This window comes from Kuraishia capsulata, genomic scaffold, assembly GCF_000576695.1.
Source record: "Kuraishia capsulata CBS 1993 genomic scaffold, Kuraishia_capsulata_scaffold_7, whole genome shotgun sequence".
NCBI lineage: Eukaryota > Fungi > Ascomycota > Pichiomycetes > Pichiales > Pichiaceae > Kuraishia > Kuraishia capsulata.
The window spans coordinates 123,674-145,311 of NW_019172956.1; the positions used below are offsets into that span (position 1 = coordinate 123,674).

Consider the following 21,638-nt stretch of genomic DNA (forward strand, 5'->3'; position numbering starts at 1 on the left):
GGTACCGAGCCGGCTAATAGTGTGGGGTGGTTAGCTGAGATTTGGAAACTCAGCTAGGGTGTATCAGGTGAGTTTAGGATTTCTGTACCAAAATTGCGGTCATTGCAGTGTTAAATTGAGGCTATTATATGAATGATCATCGTCGCCATCGAAGTGGATCCACATCATTATTTTACCATGATGGGAATTAGAGACCTGGTGCAGTCGATGCCGCACTCTACTCCATATTGGTGGGTACACCGACTCAGTTTTGGCTCTAGCCAGTAAGGATCTTTCTAAGATCCATGGTTTTGAAATGCGACAACTTTATCCAGAATCTGAATGTTTACGGCGCCATTGGCGCAGATAGAACGTTATCGTCAGACAACTGGTACTCCTTTGGAGCTGGACCCTGCACACCACATCAGATAAGCCCCATGAGGTACACCACCTAAGTCAAACCTTTCGACTCAAAACATAATCTGGAACCTCTTCTAGACTATTGTGTATTAACATTATCCCAGAACCCTGCACTTATAATAAAAACTCTCGATCTAACTCTCTTTGCCTATCATTCTGCCACTTTCTGTCGCTTTCTGAAAAGTCACGTGACCAAGTTACCGATGTGCCAGCACACTACCTCCAGAGGCGAATACAATCATTGATAGGATCAAGAACTCCTGCCTGGCTACGTGTTTGTTCCCACTCTGTTGTTGAACTAAAGCGAAGATCATGAGTTCGGGCAACCCATCTGATGATGTAAGTGATTACGGAAAGGGTTTTGATTTGTCCATGGAGATGACTGGTTAATTAGACTCGGTTTACTAATGCCCACAGATACGGGCCAAGAGACTTGCTCGGCTTGTCAGCCAGCCAGCGCAACCCCGTGTTGTCACTGAAACGCCCAAAGCACCCATTGAATTAGCTGAAAGGGCTGGAACACCCAAAAAAGTGGATCAGCCACCAGCAGCGGAGCCAATTCCAGCGCCGCCAGTGGCCCCAGCGTCTGTTCGTGAACCTGTTCAAGAATCTTTGGAGGTATGGACCACTAAACAATTAGAAAACATTCTAGAAGTGACCCTGGACTCGGAAAACACAAAGCTTCGCTTTATGGAATCAACTTATACAGAGCTGGTATCCGAAGACCGCGATCCGGTTCTGAATAAGGAGCTCATCGACACCGTCTTGCTTGAGCTTCTTACCGAACAAGGACTCGGAAGTTCACCACTGAAATACCTCCAGAATGCATGGTCTCGCGCCGTTAAAGCAAAAAGGTCAGTGAAGACCACAGACCCGCTAAGAAAGCAGAAACTGGAGGTGCTGGACGAGGTGGTGAGACTTACTACCAGCTACGGAGTTTTCTGTTACCAGCTTCCCTCGTTATTTGTGGACGAGCCACTGTTGCTCAACACGGTTGACTCGTTGCACCAGGGTGTGGACGAATTGGCTGATTTTTTGATTGAAATGGTGAACAGAGCGGTCGCGAATGACTCCTTGGATGAATTTTTGGAGGCAATAGTGCCTCCATTGTGTGCAAAACTCTACAACATGGACCTCAACAGCAGGGAGTATCTCAAAATGGTGACTGTGTTCCAATTACTGCTTTCTGAGAAGGCAGTGGCCCAGAGTTTCCATCTGATCCCGGGGTTTCATCCTGATGGAATTGCTGCTCCCGACTTTGAAAGACTCACATTGCTCGGTCCCCTTTTCCGAATCTCGCCGCTACTGTCTCAAGTTTCTCACGAGAACTACAAGGGCGAGCAGACAAAGATTCAACTCAATGTGATCCACGAATCTTTGCAGGCCGAACATAAGTTTCTCATAGATAGGCTCTTTTTCATCTCTGACAAGCTGGTTAGAGGTGGTGAGGCTTCCAGAAAGGCTTTTCTGGGATACCTTGCTGATATAGTGAACAAAAACCATCTCAGAAGAGGTGAACAAGCAAACCCAGCCGATGTGGCATCCAATTCATTCATGTTCAACATCTCAATGGTGTTGATCAGGCTTTCGGAGCCTTTTCTGTCCGCCAATTCTCTCAAGATCGACAAGATCGACCTGGATTATTTAGCTAAGAACAAGTTGATTGACTTGAAGGACGAGACTAGACTCTATGCTACTCTTCCCGAGGCTCACGAATACTATGAGAAGAACAAGTCTGAGGCCACTCCCAACTTCATATCCGACTGTTTCTATCTGACACTCAGCTATCTCAACTACGGAATTGGAGGCATCATCACCTACGAGAACAGGATTAAGTCTGCGCTCAAACAGATAAATGCCCAGCTAAAGCAGATGGAAAATGCCATATCGAAGTCGGCGAATCCAATGGTCGAACAGATGATGCGTGTTCGTCTCGACCCTCTTAAGAAGAAGCAGGAACACATGCGAGCCGAGAAGAATGCCATAGACATGGTATTTTCCAACCGTGATCTGCAACTCGAAGTGTTTGATGCTGTGGCCGGTGCATGTGCGTTTTTAATGCGGCTGATTGACCCGGGTCACTTGTACCCAAAATCCCCGTTGAAGATTCCTTTTGTCAATCTCGACGATAGTGTGGGGAAGATGGACGATCACGAGTATTTGCGAACTCTTGCTCCCGAGCCGTTCAAGTACTATCCGGAGTTCTTAGTTGAGGGTATCGTGAACTATTGCCATTTCATATCACGTTACAACAACCAGCCTCTGGTGTACAACAAGAGACTCGACACGTTTGTACAGTTTACGGTTGTTCTCTTGAGATGTCCAGAGCTGATGCACAACCCACACTTGAAGGCTAGACTGACTGAGGTGCTCTTTTTTGGAGCCTTGCAGACTCAGGATAAGAGACCCGGATTCATGATGGATATATTTACCGGAGACGCGCTAGTTTCGCAGAACTTGATTATGTCTCTGTTGGATTTCTACGTGATGGTGGAGAGAACGGGTGCCTCGTCTCAGTTCTACGACAAGTTCAACTCAAGATATCACATTTCCGTAATTTTGGAACAGTTGTGGACGTTTCCACAGCAGCGCGAGGGCCTCAAGAAAACCACAAAGAATGTCGACTTCTTTGTCCGTTTCGTGGCCAGAATGCTCAATGATACTAGGTATCTTCTTGATGAGTCTCTCAGCAAGCTTACTACTGTGGGAACAGTTCAGCGTGAGATTGAGGCCCGTGCTAGAGGAGAGCAGCCCACACTCGAAGATACAGACGAAGAGCTAGCCACAAACCTCACGACAGCCGAAGATCAGACCAAGTCATACATGCAATTGTCCAATAAGACGATAGAGCTATTTGCTTTGATGACAGCAGAGACGCCCGAGTCTTTTGTGATTGAAGAGGTCGTTGACCGTTTGGCAGGAATGCTGGACTACAATCTGGCAGCATTGGTGGGCCCTAAGTGCCGTGAGTTGAAGGTGAAGAACCCTGAACAGTACCACTTCAAGCCTCGCGATTTGTTATACAGGTTGTGTTCGATCTATATCAATTTGTCTGGCCAGGAACGATTCGTTCTGGCTGTTGCCCGGGACGCGAGATCCTTCGATGTGCAATATTTCAAGAAGGCGGTGTCGATTTTGTCACGGTACCAAAGTTCGTCTTCGCCAGCTTTCCTGGATTCTCTTATCAAATTCTCGGGAGATGCCCATAACGCTCTCGTGCAAGACGAGCAAGACGAGCAGGAGCTGGGAGAGATCCCAGACGATTTCCTAGATCCACTGATGTACACGCTTATGACCGACCCGGTCATTCTACCGGGATCCCACGTTACGATAGACAGATCCACTATCAAGGCACATCTTTTGAGTGACCCTACAGATCCGTTCAACCGTCTTCCTCTCAAACTGGAGGACGTTGTGGATGATGTTGAGATGAAGCAAAAGATCTTTGAGTTCAAGCGTGAGAGACGCGCTGCCAAGCTGAGTGAAAAAGATGGTGATGGGGATGTCAAGATGGAGTTATGAGATGAAGCTGGGGGAAAACAAGTGGATTTTGAAGAAAAGAGAATACGCATAAGGTTGAGATTGCAATGGAATGGAGCTTTGAAGTGAATCATTAATTTCCACTTATATGGCTTTTGATGAAGCCTTGAATGTGAACTGAAGCTTTCTGATAGTTATTAAATGACACTCCGAATGGGGCCTTAAAAGAGAGACTACAGATATAGCCATGAAAAGTAGATTTAGTACAGTCTTGGCTCTCGAGAGTCACCACTGACGTATCTGGGTGGTTTCTACGACCTCTACGACAATATATTTCAAAAGAATTAATATTTTTTCACCTTTCTAACATACTCCCAGACTTAGGCCTTGATGGCGAACTTCTTAGCAGGGTAGGCAATGTTGGCCTTTCTTTGCTTGTCAGTGATTTGGTTTCTCTCGAACTTGGTGAGCTTTCTTCTCAAAGCACGAGTCTTCTTGGCTCTCAAGTCCTTTGGCAGGTACTTCTTGCCGGCGTAGAAGGCTCTGACGGCCTCACGCTGTTGTAGGTTGATGACGGTCAAGACTCTAGCAATGTTCTTTCTGACAGTGTGGATCTTTGGCAAAGATGGTCTCTGCAACTTTTGGACCTTCAAGGAAGCCAATTCCTTCTTGAGGTCAACGAGCTGCTCCTCGAGTTGCTCCTTGGACTTTGTACGGAGTTCGTAAGCTTTGACACCGGCCTGTAATGCGTTAGTATTGGAGCTTGGTAAAATTTTGTTCGTTGTTGGACCCGGCACAGTTCCAGATAGAATCTTTTGATGATGATTATGAGGTCTCTGAGACATCATCAGACGGGTTTCAGTGAGTTTACCGGTAGTTGGTGACGGGTATAGTGGACACCGGTTTCATGATGGATGTTCCAACAAAGTTTCTGCTTGACCAACTTCAACTAGCAACGGACTCAGGACATAAATGGAATCTGTGTAGGTTCAAAAAAGCGAACTAATCAACACTGTTCTAGACATACCATTTTAAAGATATATGTATTTTGATCGGGGGGATGGAGAACACAAATATCTGTTCAGACGAACTAGTTGACTTCAGCTGGTGAAAAAACTGGCAAGCCGGAGGGGGTGTGTGCACCGGACAAATCTGCGTCTGGGAGTATCACGTGAGCACATTAAGGGCAACTTGCCCTGAGTATGCGCGGCGTACATGGCACGGGGTTTGATGGCAGAAATGCTGCACGTGATAGGTCCAAGCGCTGCAGCTTTTATCAAGGCGATAACGAGATAAGGGGTCTGTTGATGAATCATATCAGATTCGGTTTTGTATGCTCCGAAGAGCATATGTGGACTATAACAAAATCTGCAGTTTGGAGTACAAATGTAGTATACAAGCAGCTTGAATAAATCTTCAAAGATGATGTGAAGCACTTCAAGCAAATGTGGGACCTGATTGGAACTTACAGTATCTTTTTTGTAGCTTCAAATTTCACTGCAAACGGCTGTACACCAGAGAACAATTAAAATCTATAGCTAATGGTTATCAAGACAGAACCAGAACTTACTTCAAATTGCAACACACATAGTATAACTCACAGATGTTCAAGTACAACTCAGAGTGGAACTTCGTCATTGTTCTCAACTACCTACAACACACGAAATGTATAATGAAACAGATTAGCAAATCAGACGCTATGTATATCCGAATTGGGAGAATAATTGAGATTAGCTTCGAGGCTTCTTCCGATGGCAATGACGATGAGATCCATGCCCTTCTATAATCTCCTTGGGCTGGGTCCTATCGAAGGACCAGGCCAAAAAACTCTTCAAAATATAAAAGAATAGTTCCAACATCGGATGCTTTCATACCAACACCTCGCCAAAAGATAAATGTAGTCATTTTTGTATGGGTCCTCTAAGTACCCTTGTTCTTCTTCAGGCTGGTGGCCAACCATTCAAGACCCTCGTACAAACCATCACCAGACGTGGCGCAGGTGGCTTGGATGTACCAAGGACGAGGTCTGATTGATTGCAGACCAAGCTTCTCTGTGATCTCAGCTGCATTCATGGCATTTGGCAGATCCTGCTTGTTGGCGAACACCAATAGCAACGCGTCTCTGAGTTCGTCCTCGTTGAGCATTCTCTGCAGCTCTTCCCTGGCCTCAGAGATACGGTCCCTATCGTTAGAGTCAACGACAAAGATGATACCCTGGGTGTTCTGGAAGTAGTGTCTCCACAGCGGTCTGATCTTGTCTTGTCCACCGACATCCCAGACGGTGAACGAGATGTTCTTGTAGTCAACGGTCTCCACGTTGAAACCGATCGTTGGGATGGTGGTGACAATCTCACCCAGCTTGAGCTTGTACAGGATGGTAGTCTTACCAGCGGCATCCAAACCAACCATCAAGATACGCATCTCTTTGCGGCCAAAAAGGCCTTGCAACAACTTTGAAATACTCAAACCCATCTGCTGAAGTTAGTAATTGAACGATTGAGTTAGATGTGGATAAATCACTGGTGAAAGTCACATCTTGATGGATCGTGAAGTTTAGATCACAAACAGCGACACTTTGAAAGGATCGACGCGTGTCATTTAGGAAACAGAGGGAACAAATAGCTAACTCTCGAGACAAACGTTGCTATTAGAACAAATCCATTTGGGGAAACACGAAACAGGCAACATTTCACCTGATTCGCGTGAAAAATGGCCTTTTATTTCCAAATGGTCACGGCATAGCCCCTGTTGGAACACATCATGAGACTGATTTGACACAGCATCAATCACCAAAGTAGGACAAGTCCCAACAAGAACATTCAATCCAATGCAATCACTTTGGCACCGAGTCCGAGGGAGCCCGTGAGTATCATGACGATTTGAAATGATCAAAACCGTCTTGTCTCGCATCAACGCCTTCAAGCAAAGCCTTCGCAATTAAATGCCTCGACCGCAATTATATCGATCCATCAATCCAATCTGTAACACCAGATAATTCGCACACTTACTATTCCAATTCGAGAATGTCCTTTTTGATATTCAGTTCCCTTGTTCGAAAGTGGTAACAGAGAAGAGCGTTAAAGGAAACAAGGGGAGGGTTGCGGGAAGACGATTAGCTGGCGACTTTTTCTTGTCGGATCGACTCCTTTTTGAGCACCGCCACAAATTTCCCATTTGGAATTTCATGTGGCGAGGTGTTCAAAAACTGCGCGGACCCGGCTGAAGCAAAAGAATATCAAGGTGACAAAATAAAGAAAATGATAAACTCACAATTCCAACACTTTTGTCTATGTTTTAAGTCAGTTCATGAGTTCAAATGGCACCGTATGTCAACAGCTTTGATTTAAACACCTACCCTCCTCGGAGATCCAAGTGGCGCAGTAGATCCGCAGATGGTCGTGCCCACTAACGCGTTCCAAAAGACCACTTTATGACTACAGTGAGGCGTTCAAGAATGCAAAATGGTAAATTAGATCGGAACAAACGTTTCCGTAATATAGCCACAGGAGCCAGTTATATATAGATATGCAAATTGGTAGCGGAATTGGGTGCGGAAGAACCTGTATGGTAAGGTTTAGGAGACTCCCTCACTTGCCAACATTGACTTTGCAAGTGGAAAACTTCTGGAGGGAACGCAGATAAACGGCATAAGTGACATCATCGTTGTCAGGCTCCCAGTACATTTCGCTGAGACGAATATGCCATGGTGGAAAGCCTTGGAGATCGATATACGGCTGAAACATGACGATTAGATCGGGCTCAGCGCCAACGAGCTGCTTCAGTTCATCATCTATGAACTTCAAAGTCACTTTCTTCTCGTCCAGCTCTCCAGTTTTGGCTAGCTCGGCCATAACACGGGTCATTTCCACAATGGTGTTACGCCCGTCTTCGAGACTCAGCAGTGAAATTTCGATCGCGGGTTTGGAATTTGACTTCTCGTATTCATCAGAAGCACCGTAGAAGGTCAGATTCAAATGGGGAACACGAATTGAGTATGAAGGAACGTTTCCTGTCCCGAAATACGCGGTTAATTTGCGGAAAACGGCCCGACGCAATTCGGGGATATGGTGTTTCATGGTCCCAGTTCTTTCATATATTGCAAGATTTGGAATACCACTAGAAACGCACCATGCTGCCAGCTCGGAGCTGTCATTGAGCAATCCGTCAACACCTCCGTTCTCCTCTTCCTCAGCTCTGCAGTTGAGAATTGCGGCAATTTGGCGCGGAATCTTGGCCAGTTTGCCGACATCGTTGCGAATTAGACTCGGAGAACGCGAAGGGTTATATGTGAGATTCAGGAACCTCAATTTCAGCTTGTTGGCAGAAAAGTTGTATAGTCTGTAGCAGAAAAGCAGCAGATACAGTACAACAAGCACCGAGTGGCACACGTAAAATGAGAAGATCTGCCAGTAGGTGGGATCCTCCGCCAATTTCGAGTTCCGTGGTGCAATTGCCATTTTGAGAATCGATCCATATCTTTCTAAAACTCCAGCGGAGCCTTTCCAGTCGTACGCGGCCGCACCGTTCACGACGGGGGAAACGACGGGGGAAACCACGGGTGAAGACTCAACCATGTCTCAAATCCCAGGACGAAAAAACACAAAAAAAGTCACAACCAGAGCCTCACCTTGGATCCGGAATGTATTTTCCAGTGATTTTCCTCCGCAGAATTGGACTGAGGGAAGATAGTCTTGTTAAGTTGCCAAGTTGAATCCGTGGCCTTCTTCGCGAAATGTGAGGTGTCGTGCGGGGAACAAAGTGAAGGGCACGCAACTTTGTCATGGCTCGGGGATTGATAGCAGGTAGTTTAGAATACGGAGATAGGCTCACAGAGACCCAAAATGAGACAAAAACGAAAGTAAAAAACGGTATATTGACGGGCGAGGGGTACGCGGTTTGCTGTGAAAGTTGAGTGATTGTGGAAACTATGGGTGAAACCAGGGAGTTGAGAGTAAGTAGTTCGTGAAATTCCAGCCCAGAGACGTCAGTTTCTGACATTTTTGAGCGACATTTTCGGAAATTGACGTTATAGGTAGGCCCTTTGGACTCTTATTTTGGATCATTCGGGCCTCTCAGGTCCTTCGGAGTCTCCAGATCTCTCAAATTGAAACCTGTTATCCAAATGCAAACCCTGGATAAACTCCATCAAGTCCTGCTCATTCGTATAATTATAAGCATTAACGCCGTGGCCATCCACGACGTCCATTAGCTCATCATCGTCGGAGTTCGAATCAATCGAAGGCGGGGTGCCAGTCACGACATTAAGCTGGAAATTGCCTCCATGATGAGACCGTTCGTAGAGTCCTGTTGTTACTGTGCGGCTCAGCTCCAAACGTTTATCGTTGGTCGAACTGCTCGACTCCAAACGCTTGTCGTTTGTCGAACTGCTAACAGTTGTCCTCTGTTCTTCCTGGTTATTTAGCACATACCGTTCATGAAGAGTGGATTTGAAACCAGCAGATTTGCCCGCACTACGGCAAACGCGATACATCTCGTCGATCTCTTCGAGCATCAGGCCTTTCGTCTCGTATACGAATAAGTACGAGAAAACACAAGCTAATGTGCAGCATGCGCCCCAGAGAAAGAAGATCTTGGTGCCTAGTGCGGCAGTGTGCTTTCCAGCATCAACCAAGTATGGAGTGGAGTAGGCAAACACAAAGTTGACAATCCAGTTTGTTGCAGCAGTCAGAGACACTGCCTTTTGACGGACCGAAAGCGAGTAAGACTCTCCAACGATTACCCAAACGACAGGACCCCAACTGGAGGCAAAAAATGCAATGAATAGACATACAAACGCGATCATCACCTTATTGGCGATCACAGAATCCGTCGTACAGCCAACAATTGCGATGATGAAGTTGGAAACTGTCATTCCAGCAGCACCAAAGATTATAAGTTTTCTTCGACCGATAACCTCCACAAAAATGATTCCTGGTATTGTGAAAGTGACGTTGACGGCGTAGGTGATAAACGAGATTAGGTACGAGTTCTGCACGCTGGCATGGACAAAGAAGTTCACACCATAGTAGAAAATGAAGTTGATACCCGTACACTGCTGAAGAGCCTGTAGCGCCATTCCGGTGAACATTCTGTAACCTTGGCGACACCGCGAGGGTGAACTCCGGAAGCAATCAAATATGGACGGCTTTCCAAAGCTCATCTCATAATCGTGAGAAGCCTTGATTTCGATCAGTTCTTCGATCAATGATTCATCCGTGACAGGGAGTTTGCGGAACCGCGACAGTGCCACAATGGCATCGTCCAAACGGTCTTTCTTCACGAAAAAGCGCGGCGACTCGGGCAAAAAGAACACTCCAGTGGACAGCACAGCTGACCATATGAGCTGGAGACTTATGGGGATGCGGAAACAACGCGAATCGTCAATCTTATGTGTTCCTTGGACAACGGCACTGGAAACCAAAAGCCCCAGTGTGATTGCGCATTGGTAGAGCGAGATAATGGCACCACGAACACCTTTGGGAGACGACTCAGCCTGGTAAAGCGGAATAACCGCACTGATAATGCCAACTCCCAGTCCGCTGACGAAACGACCAACACATAGCAACGCCATATTGGTGAGAATAAGCTGGAGAATGGTTCCCAACGAGAAGACGATGCCGGCAGAATACACTATGGTCAGCCGACGGCCAATAGTGTCCGATAAAACAGGTGCAAACAACGCACCGACGAATGTCCCAATAGACAGAACTGCTGTAATGATGGCGGTGTCTGGCGCCGTGAAGTTCTTACCGTTCGGCGCAAAATTTCGCTTGACATAATCCATTTCAAGCATGCCGTTGATGATTCCGGTATCATAGCCATATAAAAAACCACCAACCGCTGTCAGCAGACCCACGGCAAATGCCATGATCGAGGACTGCCTCGTCTGGCGCCTTGAGATCATTTTGCAGGCATGTAGGTGTAAAAGATCGGGGTACTAAACGAAGTGGGGGTAGCGAGCAAGATCTCACAATTTGATTTGGCTATGGGTTAGCAAAAAACACACGGACTGACCCAAATTTGGTACCGTTGTATTCAGCAAAGAAGCAAACACAGGCTGATTAGGGTTTTTTTCGATTTGAACTAGGATAGCACGGCTTGAAATGTAGCGAAGAGAGGTGGGCACGGAACTTTGTAAGACGAAGGAGGAAGATGACCCCAGCAGGTCTGCGTACATAAGCAAAAGCGGGCAGATACTGGGAGTAACACGACCCCTGATTCTCACGTGCTTTTGAAATGCGAACGATGGGCAATATTTGCAGAAGAGTCAAAGGGGAAGATGAATCAAACCGAGATTTGTAGATCTGATGTATTCAGCTTAGGAGCTGTCCGTGAAACTCGTAGGTTGACTCAAAGCCGTGCAAGTCCTGACTAAGACTCATGGTCCGGGATTTCGGGATTTCAGTTGACATGTGATGACTTGCACGTGTTTCTTTAGACTATCACTACTCGCTCAACAAAGGAAGACTGGAAAATATGGTAGCATTAAGTTCCGTAAAACACTCAGTAATAACTTTTTTCTCGATCTCTGGTGATTCTTTTGGTGATTAGTCAAAGCAACGGTTGCGGTCGTGTGCATACTATCTGCCGGTGCAGGACACGAAGTTTTGACGTTTATGGCTTTTCAATAGCTACCAGTCAGGTGAAAACGGAGATAAATAGCTATGGATCAACAGAAAAGGGTCCACTTAGGTAACTCCATATGGGAATGGCTACCAAATGGCAAACCTACGCACAACAACCGGTGAGTACGCGCCATATGAAATTGTTCACCCGTAGTGAGGTGGTGCGGCTGAAACATATGTCTCCAATCTTTCAACACGCCAGACCGTTTACCTCAAATTTAATGTTTTCAAGAATTATGGGAATTACAGTTCTACAACCTGCACTATCAGTCAATTATGTTCATGGTATTAGTCATATTAGGTGTTTTTAACACATTCGTCCTACGCAGCCATACGCGACAGTCCGAAACGAACCGAGAGCCTGCGGCCAAGCTTAACTTTGGAGTCCTTCTTATCACGTGGAACCGGATCAGAAACAGCCCTTTGTTGTGGACGTTCGGGCAGTAGCGGCACGGGCTCTTCAAGAATTGAAGCCGACGCCGACACGGAACGATCCAAAAACAAAGACAGTCGCCTATTCTTACGTTTAGTAACATGTAACGACTCAAGGGATCTTGCTCGACTTTCGTAGTGTACTGGAAGCTTAACTTCCGGGACCTCGCGCAGCCTCGCACAAACTGCGGTGAACAAAGACTCAAAATCTTCGATCCAGCACTGCAGAGTTTCCTCAAACACGCGGCACGAGCCCATAAGGTCTTCCGCACTCATATTTCCTGTAATTTCGAATCTAAACAGCGATAACTGAAAGATTTTGGCCAGATTGTGGGGCGTCATCCGTGTTTGGAGCACCACCTCAGGGAGCGCCAGCGCGTGCAAGAAGTGAAGAACGTACAACAAGGTGTGGACTTTGCGAGTTGGAATCTGAGCCAGTGTGGCTGCGTACAATTCAATGTTCCCAGAGCCGTTCTCAGCAATGTTTTTGAGGGTTTCGCTGATTGCTCTTGGTACAAGCGGGTCAGCAAAAGATAGATATCGTTTCAACAACATCGAGATGTCGTAAGAATTGAGCCCATCAAAGGAATATGCCACATCTGCTGCCAGAATCTGTTCTGTGGCACGTACTGTCTTCACAGAGCCGTTCACTCTGAACAGCCCATCCGGCTTTTCGCTAGCAGCAATATGACGACAGCATCTTTCCACAATAACAGGCACAGAACACTGCAGAGTTGAGCCAGCAAGAGTCAAGTTAACATCCACAGTCTGACAGCTTCGAAGATCTGTCAAAATAGGGTATGTGAGTGAGTCCTGGGTCGTTCCAGCGTTGTACACAGATGCTTGGTGTTGATCCACATAGACTCGGCAATCGGGTTTCAAATATCCGTGCAAGTTATTGTTGCTAAAAGACCTGAACCAGGCTTTGGGCTTCGATACTTCCATGGTATTTGGCTTATGTTAAACGAATGCTAGTGCTGAGACCTGGTCAACATGTTAATTGCTGTGTCAAACAAGGCTACAGGCACGCAGATGTAAACACTGCATCGCGTCGTGACTTTGGCGGTACACGCAAATTTGAGTCACACTTGGCAGCGTTAGGCGGTTAAATCTGGTCTAAAAAAAGGAAAACATATGAGATACGAGACAACCGGATAGCGGGTGTCGTATACAAAAGCATTGCACGGGTTTGAACAAACGTGGCGTGTTCGGCGCTCTCTCCCTGTGCCTCTCTCTCTGTGTGTGGGGAATAATGTAGTCTGGACGTCGTTTGGTCTTCGGGGCGCCAGAGCGTCAATTTCTGTAAATGTCGTGATTTTTCTAACAGATACTGTCGGTGTTCCTCACGAAGACAAATAAACGAAGAAAAACAAAAAATAACAATAGGCATTTTTGGTAATACTCAATCAAAAACATAATAGAATTGAGTTTTCTTGCATGTCTTATGCGCTACACAGTAATCCCGAGAAACTGATGAGGAAAGTCTTTAGACGCCAAACCTTCCGCGCTTTTTGACTCTCAGCGCTCTCTTCTTTCCCGAAAAATACTCAGGAGCCGTTTCCAGGTCATTCAAACAATGAGTATTCTTCGTTCCACCTTCAAACCATACTCCTTGATCCTGTGCTCATGCCTCAAGCCGTAAGCCGCACAGTAGTTCATTCACCAATTTTGTATTACTTACCCTACCCTCCCCTGTCTGTGTGGAACGGTTGGAAAGAACAAGAGAGAAGACCAGAGGAGACAAGACAAACAGGCCTGTTTCAAGAAGACGAAGCTGACCCTAGCACAATCAAAAAGACCACTCGAGTCACAGAAAGAGTGCGATTCTCCACGTATTGCTCTTCACCAGTTTGTTTGCATTTCGCTAAGCAATTGACGGAGAGATTACTGTGTTGTACGTAACTGTCAACCACGCAAACGCATAAACCGCTTGTGAGATACCAAAGCGGTCAACTGTGGATTCGCTTGTTAATTGAGCGATTAGACTGGTTGCGTTTAGGTTACAGTTGGTTTGGGTGACTGTTGAGCTCTAAGATACAACGAGTATCTCTCTTCGCAAGGAAAGCGCTGTCACAACATCAGCATTGACGCCTCCCAGCCGGTGAATTATAAAGAAACCGGTAAAAGGCTCGCAACCGTGACATTATTAAGGCAACGAAACTTTCGTGACAACAATTGTCGGGGATCTTTTTTTACACCTATATTAACTGCTACAGCAGTGACAACCAGAACATCTACAAGTGGCTATACGAGTATTTCCCTGTTCCATTTTCTGGTTTTGCTGGTTTTCTCTCTAGAATTAAGCAGATAGAGCACTTGAACGCCTAGAACCTTGTGTGGTTTGCTGAACTTCATCCCACCGCTATGTCCGACCAAGTATACTCGGCCACCTACTCGGGTGTGCCCGTTTTCGAGTTCATCACCCCCAAAACGTCAGTGATGCGCCGTCAGCAGGATGGTTGGATCAACGCAACGCACATACTAAAAGTTGCAGACTTTCCGAAAGCGAAACGAACCAGAATCCTCGAACGTGACGTCCAAACAGGTACCCACGAAAAGATCCAGGGTGGTTATGGTAAGTACCAGGGTACGTGGGTACCTTTAGAGCGAGCTCGCGAGATTGCTGTTCAGTTTGGTGTTGATGGTGAGCTCAGTGCCATCTTTGACTTTGCGCCTAATGCTGGTGATCCACCACCTCCACCGGCTCCAAAACATCACCACGCAAGTTCGGCTACAAAGCCAAAAAAGCCTGAACGTTTGGAAAAGCCCGAGAAGCCCGCTTTGCGTCGAATGGTGAGACCTGGAGCAGAATCACCCACCAATGCTCTTTCGGCGTCGATTCCACGCAAGCGCGGCCGTCCTCCCAAATCACGCGAAAACTCCACAGTTGACGAACCGGCTGCAAGAAATGCTGTAGCTACAAATAGGCACGAGCAATACCGCTCGATCCAACAGCACAGTAGGCCCCGACCTTTATACAATGATTACGATGCTGACGAACCGAACAGCCATTTGGAGCTTTCGTCTTCTCCCAGCGAGTTCATGAGCGATACAGATCTTGACAACGCGTTGCGTTCGCACCAAGATGGATCCGGTCAGGTTGCATTGCGACAATCGACGCATCCCACGGAAGCTGGTTGGTATGACCCTGGAAAGGAGTATACTTCGAGACTATTGGAGTACTTTCTGGCTCCCCCCGAACGGCCCCAAGAAGTCCCCGAGTTTCTGCTACATCCCACTCGTGGATTTGATGTTAATCAGCCCATAGACAAAGAAGGCAACACAACATTCCACTGGGCGTGCTCTATGGGTGATCTGCGGATCTCAGATGCTTTGTTAAACTACGGCGCAAACTACCGCTGTCTCAACCATGCAGGGCAGGTCCCTGCGATGAGAGCAGTGTTGTTCACCAATGCATTTGCAAGGCGTACTTTCCCAAAGCTTTTGGACTTGCTGAGAGATACTTTATTAGACCGTGATAGTCGCGGTCGAACTATGCTCCACCACATTGCAGCCTCTTCAGATTCGCGTGCAAGATTGCCGGCTGCTCGTTACTACCTCGACGCATTGCTGGCGAAAGTTTCTGAAATTCAGCCTCTTGAAAGGCTTTCCAACTTCGTCAACCAGCAGGATGCCGAGGGGAATACCGCGTTGCATGTTTTTGTGCTCAGCGGTGCAAAAAAGTGCGTGAAGGTGATGTTGGGTTATGGCGCTCGAGTGGATATCTCTAACGAGCATGGAGAGACAGTCTACGACTTTCTATCCACTGCTTCGCTTCGACCAGACCTAGAAAGTGTGGAGACTCTCCAGTCGTTTCCGAGTCTCAATTTCAACGTTCCACGCTATTCAGAGACGGCAATGCAGATAAACCATCGCGTATCATCGCAATTGTCCGAAAAACTGCTGGAACTATCGAGTGCTTTTGACGCAGAACTCCAGCAAACAGACGACGACTTGAGCGAAAGCAGAGCTCAATTGGCGGGTTTGGAGGAGGATGTTCGCACCACCAACGTGGAAATTGGAGTCATAGTGGCTCGTCACGATAAAGGTATGAGTGTTGCAGCTCAACTGGTTGAATTGGGTGAACAATATGCCCAGAAGTCGGCCCGTTTGAGGTCACTATTAGAGCGTGCTCAGGCCAAAGACCTGGCTGAAGTCGTCCAGAGATGTGAAGGAGAATCGGGCGCTGGTCCTCAATCAGTTGCAGCCACTGTCGATGCCACAACGATAGCATCCGTTGTAGAGCTTTCAAGGCTTCAGTTGTCACGGAAACGCAAGGTTGAGGAGATTGTGACACTCTTTGCGGAAGCCTCGGGCGAGAGCGAAAAGATGAACCAGTACAGACGGCTGGTGTCGCTGTGTTGCAGCGTTGAGCTCGAAGAGGTTGATGGGTTACTTGACGGGATAGCAGAGGCGCTGCAGAGTGTTGAACGCGAGTGAGCCAATAACCCTCAGAGTGATGTTTAGAAGATTTCGCAGAATCGTCTCGATATCGAAATCGACACACTGACACGAACTGCCCCCCGCCTGTTGAAATTGATACGAACATGTACACTACAGAAAGATAGACACTGTGAATTACGCAATAACGCTTTTACGCGTCTGTATTAATCGAACACACTTCTTGTAGAAAACGTTTAAGATTGTAGTAGATAATAGATAGTACTCCCCCCATTTAATTTTTGATTCACACACTTCCGCATTTACCCGACGTCTCTGCGGACCGGCGGGGACTTGGTCGCGCAATTCTCATTTCTCGGGCCGGAACTTGACTTTTTTAACGGGAAACGCGTCGAATCTGGAACTGGTCATGGAGAGGGTCGAAAGAAGAACATGGAGAACATAATGCTAACCAGCCGCTGATATTTGAGAGGTTTATGAGACAATCCTTGATGACTTTTGTTGATTGCTATTTTCCTCTATTTTTTTATCGGAACATATTTCCTGTGTGGAATACACTTTTTTTATTTTCGTTCAGTCGCCTATGACATTCACGTCATACCCCATAGGCCATAGGCCAAGGCCGGTACCGGCCCTCTACCCCTCATCGCACCCGCGAAATCCGGATAAGATTTTTACTGAGTCACTGATGAAAAATTGGCCTGATAGCCTGATGAGAGTTTCACCGAGGTGAGTTTTGAAAAAGGATTGAACTTCTCGAGGTCTTAAATCTAAGTTGCAAGTACTCAGCTCAGCTCTTTGAAATCTTTGGGTTTTACAGTTCTTAAGTCGTGGAAAATTTCTAAGCTAGCAAAGCTCTTCAAGTTTTCTTCCTCGTGCCAACTCAGCCATGTTCAAGCAAACAGTCTGTCTTTTACAGAAGTCCACCAAGGGTGCTTGGAGCAATATGCTCCGTGATCCCTCGACCAAGTATTCGGCCTTCGAGGGTGTACAACTCAAGGATCGTACCTGGCCTAACAACAAGATTAAGAAGGCGCCACGTTGGTTGTCCACAGATCTCAGAGACGGCAACCAGTCACTTCCAGACCCTATGTCCATCGAGCAAAAGAAGGAATATTTCCATAAGCTTGTGGAAGTGGGATTCAAGGAGATCGAGGTCTCTTTTCCATCTGCCTCGCAAACCGATTTCGACTTCACCAGATACGCCGTTGAACACGCTCCAGAGGACGTTTCCATTCAGGTTTTGACCCAATCAAGAGAACATCTGGTTCGCAGAACCGTGGATTCGGTGAAAGGTGCCAAGCGCGCCACTATCCACACCTACTTGGCCACTTCGGACCTATTCCGTGATGTCGTCTTCCACATGTCTCAGCAAGACGCGATTGCCAAGGCCATCGAAACTACCAAATTGGTAAGATCACTGACGAAGGACCACCCAGACATGCAGGATACCATCTGGACCTACGAGTTTTCGCCTGAATGTTTCTCGTCGACTCCATCCGAGTTCGCTTTGGAGATTTGTGAGGCCGTCAAGGCTGCCTGGGAGCCAACTGCCGAGAATCCATTAATTTTCAACTTGCCTGCCACCATTGAGGTCAGTTCGCCTAACGTGTATGCCGACCAAATCGAGTACTTCTCCAGAAATGTGTCCGAACGTGAAAAGGTTTGTATTTCTCTTCATCCTCATAACGACCGTGGTTGCGGCGTTGCTGCCGCGGAGTTGGGTCTGATGGCTGGTGGTGATCGTGTTGAGGGATGTCTCTTTGGAAATGGTGAGAGAACTGGAAACGTCGATATCGTGACTGTTGCACTCAACATGTACACCAGCGGTGTCTCACCCGAGCTCGACTTCAGCGATATCGAATCGATCATTGACGTGGTTGAAAAGTGTAACAAACTTCCCGTTTCCGCCAGAGCTCCATACGGAGGTTCTTTGGTGGTGTCTGCCTTTTCTGGTTCTCACCAAGATGCTATCAAGAAGGGATTTGCCGCTCAGGAAAAGAGATGGGCCAATGGTGACACTCGCTGGATGATTCCTTACCTGCCTCTGGATCCAAAGGATATTGGCCGCAATTACGAAGCCGTCATCCGTGTCAACTCTCAATCAGGTAAGGGTGGTGCTGCTTGGGTTGTTCTCAGAACTCTTGGCCTGGATCTCCCAAGACAGATGCAGATCTCGTTCAGTTCTGTCGTTCAGATCGAGGCCGACAAGCTTGGCCGCGAACTTAAGTCTGAAGAGATCAGCAAGTTGCTTCATTCCACTTACAACATCGACAGTGTCGCCCAAACAAGCGTGCAGCTTTTGGATACCGAGTTCAAGAAGGGTTCTTCTTCCGATGAGCTCATTTTGAACGCCAAGATCTCCGTTCATGGTTCTGAACCAATCAGCATATCCGGTACCGGTAATGGTCCAATTTCTGCCTTCTTGCAGGCTCTCTCTACCTCCTTCGATGTTGAACTCGAGGTGGCCAACTACTCTGAGCACTCTGTTGGTAAGGGTTCCAAGACCAAGGCTGCCTCCTATATCCAGCTTTCAACCGCTGAAGGCACTTCGCAATGGGGTATTGGTATCCACGAGAACGCTACCAGAGCTTCTGTCATGGCCATGGTTTCTTCCGTCAACAGCATGATTGCACAGGGCGTCATTTCACTTGATCGCGAGCAGAAAAGGTCTTCTGCATAAAAAAGGACAATGCGAGGTCAAAAAAACAGTATTGAGGTCCATATAATGAACGCTAGTATCGAAGGTCTGTATCAGCAAGAACTAGTTAGTATCAAAAGTCAAAAATTCGGTTATTTTCGTTTTGGGTATGCAGTAGTTATTCGTAAATGATTTTCCACTCAAAAATCTTCATATATTGTGCCAAAAGGCTCCTTAGTTAGCTGATTCCGCTCTCATCGCCAGTCTTCAGCCTTAAACCTCTCCCTTTTCGTCTCGACTTCTTTTATGACTTATTTGCTTGAACCAAAGCATACACGTTCAATACCGCAACAAAAATCCACACCACAACTGCGATAACCGTGGTGAGCCAGTTATTGGACATGTCTTTGTAAGTCCCGTCTTCCCTCTCCACCCGCATTATGCGTCGATTGCATGTAAAAATGATCAACGGTGCAGTGAGAAACGGCAGTGTAATTGAGAGGGCAAACTGGCTTGCATTCAAAGCTATACCCATCCCGTGTCTCCCAAGACTGGCAGATATTGCCAGACAAGGCACGATTGCAATGGACCTAGTTATGAGTCGCCGCATCCATGGTTTTACTCTCCATTGAATGTGGCCCTCGCACACAATCTGACCTGCAATCGTGCACACAATCCCGGCAGATTGGCCTGAACATAGAAGTGCTACCATGAAAACAGTACCAACAACGGGTGCAATTGTTGTGGAAAGCAGCGAATGGATATCGTAGAGATCAGCGTCGACGGCCTCTGTTGTTCCGTAAAGCGTGGCCCCAGAAACTATCAGAATAGCACAATTCACAAACAGAGCAAAAGTGAACAATGCGGTTGCTAATTCGATGATTGAATACTTCAAACAGTAGTCGATGGCTGCAGATGAAGGCTTATAACTGTAGTACATCTCTTCGTTTTCAGCTGAATCCTCTGACAACTGGATGTGATCTGTGGCCACGTCGTATTCGCGCAGTCTCGGTTGTACCAGTCCAGACCCTAAAAATAGACTATGTGGCATAACTGTCGCACCCAAAATGGAAGCAGCTGTGTATATTCCGTTGTTATGGAACATCTCTTTAGAAGGAGCAAATCCCCGGAAGATCTGCTTAGCAGAAGTTTCCTGAGGCAAGTATCCCAGCTCCACGCAGAAGCAAATCACAACTGCCAACACCAGAACTGCAACTCCATACTCGAAATACCGCACAAATCGTAGTGAAGAGCCAGGCCTGTAAGCCATCAAGACCAAGAACACATCAACCACTGAGATCGCAACTCCGGCCGGAAGCGGCACCCTGAACAATATGTTCAATGCTATAGCTGAACCAATCACCTCAGCCACATCCGTGGCCACAATGGCACACTCTGCAAACAAGTAAAGCACCAAATTCAGCCATCGCGGACAGATTTCTCTGCAGCTCCTTGCGAGGTCCTTTCCGGTAACGGTGCCTAGTTTAATGCACAAGCTTTGAAGGAAAACTGCCACCGCGTTAGAAATAAAAACCACAAACAGCAGTGCATACCGATTGGAAGCTCCAGCTGAAGTAGCAGTCGCGTAATTTCCAGGATCCATGTATGCGACTGAAACCATCAACCCGGGACCGACAAACCGAGCGTATTTAACTACTGCAGTTCGTATGTTGTTGCCAAGTTTGGCAATGCCCTTTTTCTGGGGAACATAATCCTGAGCACCAAATGATTGTTTAGTTTCTGGATGGTCGACCCCACCCATAACAATGTCCAAAACTGGTAAATCGGGAACTGTGGCCATTTTAAAGTTGTGAACACAGGGAAGCCAACAGAAGAAGAACAAGGAGGAGGACCAAAGAACGGCTGAGTGATGCGGTGACAACACTCACAAACGCAAGTACAATTGCAATTTGGGACTAAGGCAGAATTGTGTTGACAACGCAAAAAATATGGGTTATTCCAAGATTATATAAATGATTGGAAAGGTTCAAAAAAAAATATGTGGAAAAGTGAGCAAAATAAGGGTTTTATTTTTGGAAAGAGGCCAAGAACTCAATTCCCAATACGGTCCCTTTTGATATAATTCAGTTTAGAGGTGGAGTTGGCCACGTCCAGATCGTTGCGAGGACATACGAGGACTGGAAGTTGATTGCTAGTGGTTAAATATTACAAATCATTGTCACATGTAGTGCAGACATTATCCAACTCAATGATATTATTAAAACAAAAATTTTTCGAAAGTAGATTCATGCGGGTAATAATAAGCTAATGCGTCTACACAGCTTTGTACAGATCAACCGAGACCAAATAGCGAAAAACCAGGCCTATTAATTTTGCTCCCAAAACGAATTCAGCTATATAAAAACCGTTTAAATGCGTTTAAAATTGTTTGAAAGTCAGTTGTTACCTTTTAGGTTATATAGATAAAACATGAACTGCAAAACATGAACTGCCTTATTTTATCCCACAAACTTGTTCACGGCATGGACAATGTCAGTTAAATGCCCACAGGGATGCAATCAAAACGATGGTCATATATTCAGTCTTGTAAGTGTAATAGCATAGGCTGCCGATAGCATCAGATAAGAATTCCAGTATTTTGATAACTCGAAATTGTGAACCTGATGTCTCACAAGAATGAGGGATAACCCCACACATCC

At 46.6% G+C, this 21,638-nt stretch overlaps 10 protein-coding genes across 10 annotated transcripts; 3 read left to right on the plus strand and 7 right to left on the minus strand.

Annotated features, from left to right (window-relative positions):
• Positions 1 to 711: 711 nt before the first annotated feature.
• KUCA_T00005555001 (uncharacterized protein) lies at positions 712 to 3,921 on the plus strand (the record flags this gene model as incomplete). Its single annotated transcript, XM_022605919.1, has 2 exons — positions 712 to 738; positions 817 to 3,921. 2 exons carry the CDS (start codon positions 712 to 714, stop codon positions 3,919 to 3,921), a joined length of 3,132 nt encoding a protein of 1,043 aa, XP_022461547.1.
• Positions 3,922 to 4,259: 338 nt separating this feature from the next.
• KUCA_T00005556001 (uncharacterized protein) lies at positions 4,260 to 4,727 on the minus strand (the record flags this gene model as incomplete). Its single annotated transcript, XM_022605930.1, has 1 exon — positions 4,260 to 4,727. One exon carries the CDS (start codon positions 4,725 to 4,727, stop codon positions 4,260 to 4,262), a length of 468 nt encoding a protein of 155 aa, XP_022461548.1.
• Positions 4,728 to 5,799: 1,072 nt separating this feature from the next.
• KUCA_T00005557001 (uncharacterized protein) lies at positions 5,800 to 6,351 on the minus strand (the record flags this gene model as incomplete). The annotated part of the gene is made up of 1 exon (XM_022605941.1): positions 5,800 to 6,351. The coding sequence occupies one exon, from the start codon at positions 6,349 to 6,351 to the stop codon at positions 5,800 to 5,802; it is 552 nt and encodes a 183-aa protein (XP_022461549.1).
• Positions 6,352 to 7,466: 1,115 nt separating this feature from the next.
• On the minus strand, positions 7,467 to 8,453 carry KUCA_T00005558001 (uncharacterized protein; the record flags this gene model as incomplete). Its single annotated transcript, XM_022605952.1, has 1 exon — positions 7,467 to 8,453. The coding sequence occupies one exon, from the start codon at positions 8,451 to 8,453 to the stop codon at positions 7,467 to 7,469; it is 987 nt and encodes a 328-aa protein (XP_022461550.1).
• A 49-nt stretch (positions 8,454 to 8,502) lies between these two features.
• On the minus strand, positions 8,503 to 8,877 carry KUCA_T00005559001 (uncharacterized protein; the record flags this gene model as incomplete). The annotated part of the gene is made up of 1 exon (XM_022605963.1): positions 8,503 to 8,877. One exon carries the CDS (start codon positions 8,875 to 8,877, stop codon positions 8,503 to 8,505), a length of 375 nt encoding a protein of 124 aa, XP_022461551.1.
• Positions 8,878 to 8,938: 61 nt separating this feature from the next.
• KUCA_T00005560001 (uncharacterized protein) lies at positions 8,939 to 10,783 on the minus strand (the record flags this gene model as incomplete). Its single annotated transcript, XM_022605974.1, has 1 exon — positions 8,939 to 10,783. One exon carries the CDS (start codon positions 10,781 to 10,783, stop codon positions 8,939 to 8,941), a length of 1,845 nt encoding a protein of 614 aa, XP_022461552.1.
• A 1,042-nt stretch (positions 10,784 to 11,825) lies between these two features.
• KUCA_T00005561001 (uncharacterized protein) lies at positions 11,826 to 12,881 on the minus strand (the record flags this gene model as incomplete). The annotated part of the gene is made up of 1 exon (XM_022605985.1): positions 11,826 to 12,881. The coding sequence occupies one exon, from the start codon at positions 12,879 to 12,881 to the stop codon at positions 11,826 to 11,828; it is 1,056 nt and encodes a 351-aa protein (XP_022461553.1).
• Positions 12,882 to 14,300: 1,419 nt separating this feature from the next.
• KUCA_T00005562001 (uncharacterized protein) lies at positions 14,301 to 16,376 on the plus strand (the record flags this gene model as incomplete). The annotated part of the gene is made up of 1 exon (XM_022605996.1): positions 14,301 to 16,376. The coding sequence occupies one exon, from the start codon at positions 14,301 to 14,303 to the stop codon at positions 16,374 to 16,376; it is 2,076 nt and encodes a 691-aa protein (XP_022461554.1).
• Positions 16,377 to 17,226: 850 nt separating this feature from the next.
• KUCA_T00005563001 (uncharacterized protein) lies at positions 17,227 to 19,020 on the plus strand (the record flags this gene model as incomplete). The annotated part of the gene is made up of 1 exon (XM_022606008.1): positions 17,227 to 19,020. One exon carries the CDS (start codon positions 17,227 to 17,229, stop codon positions 19,018 to 19,020), a length of 1,794 nt encoding a protein of 597 aa, XP_022461555.1.
• Positions 19,021 to 19,282: 262 nt separating this feature from the next.
• On the minus strand, positions 19,283 to 20,779 carry KUCA_T00005564001 (uncharacterized protein; the record flags this gene model as incomplete). The annotated part of the gene is made up of 1 exon (XM_022606019.1): positions 19,283 to 20,779. One exon carries the CDS (start codon positions 20,777 to 20,779, stop codon positions 19,283 to 19,285), a length of 1,497 nt encoding a protein of 498 aa, XP_022461556.1.
• Positions 20,780 to 21,638: the final 859 nt, after the last annotated feature.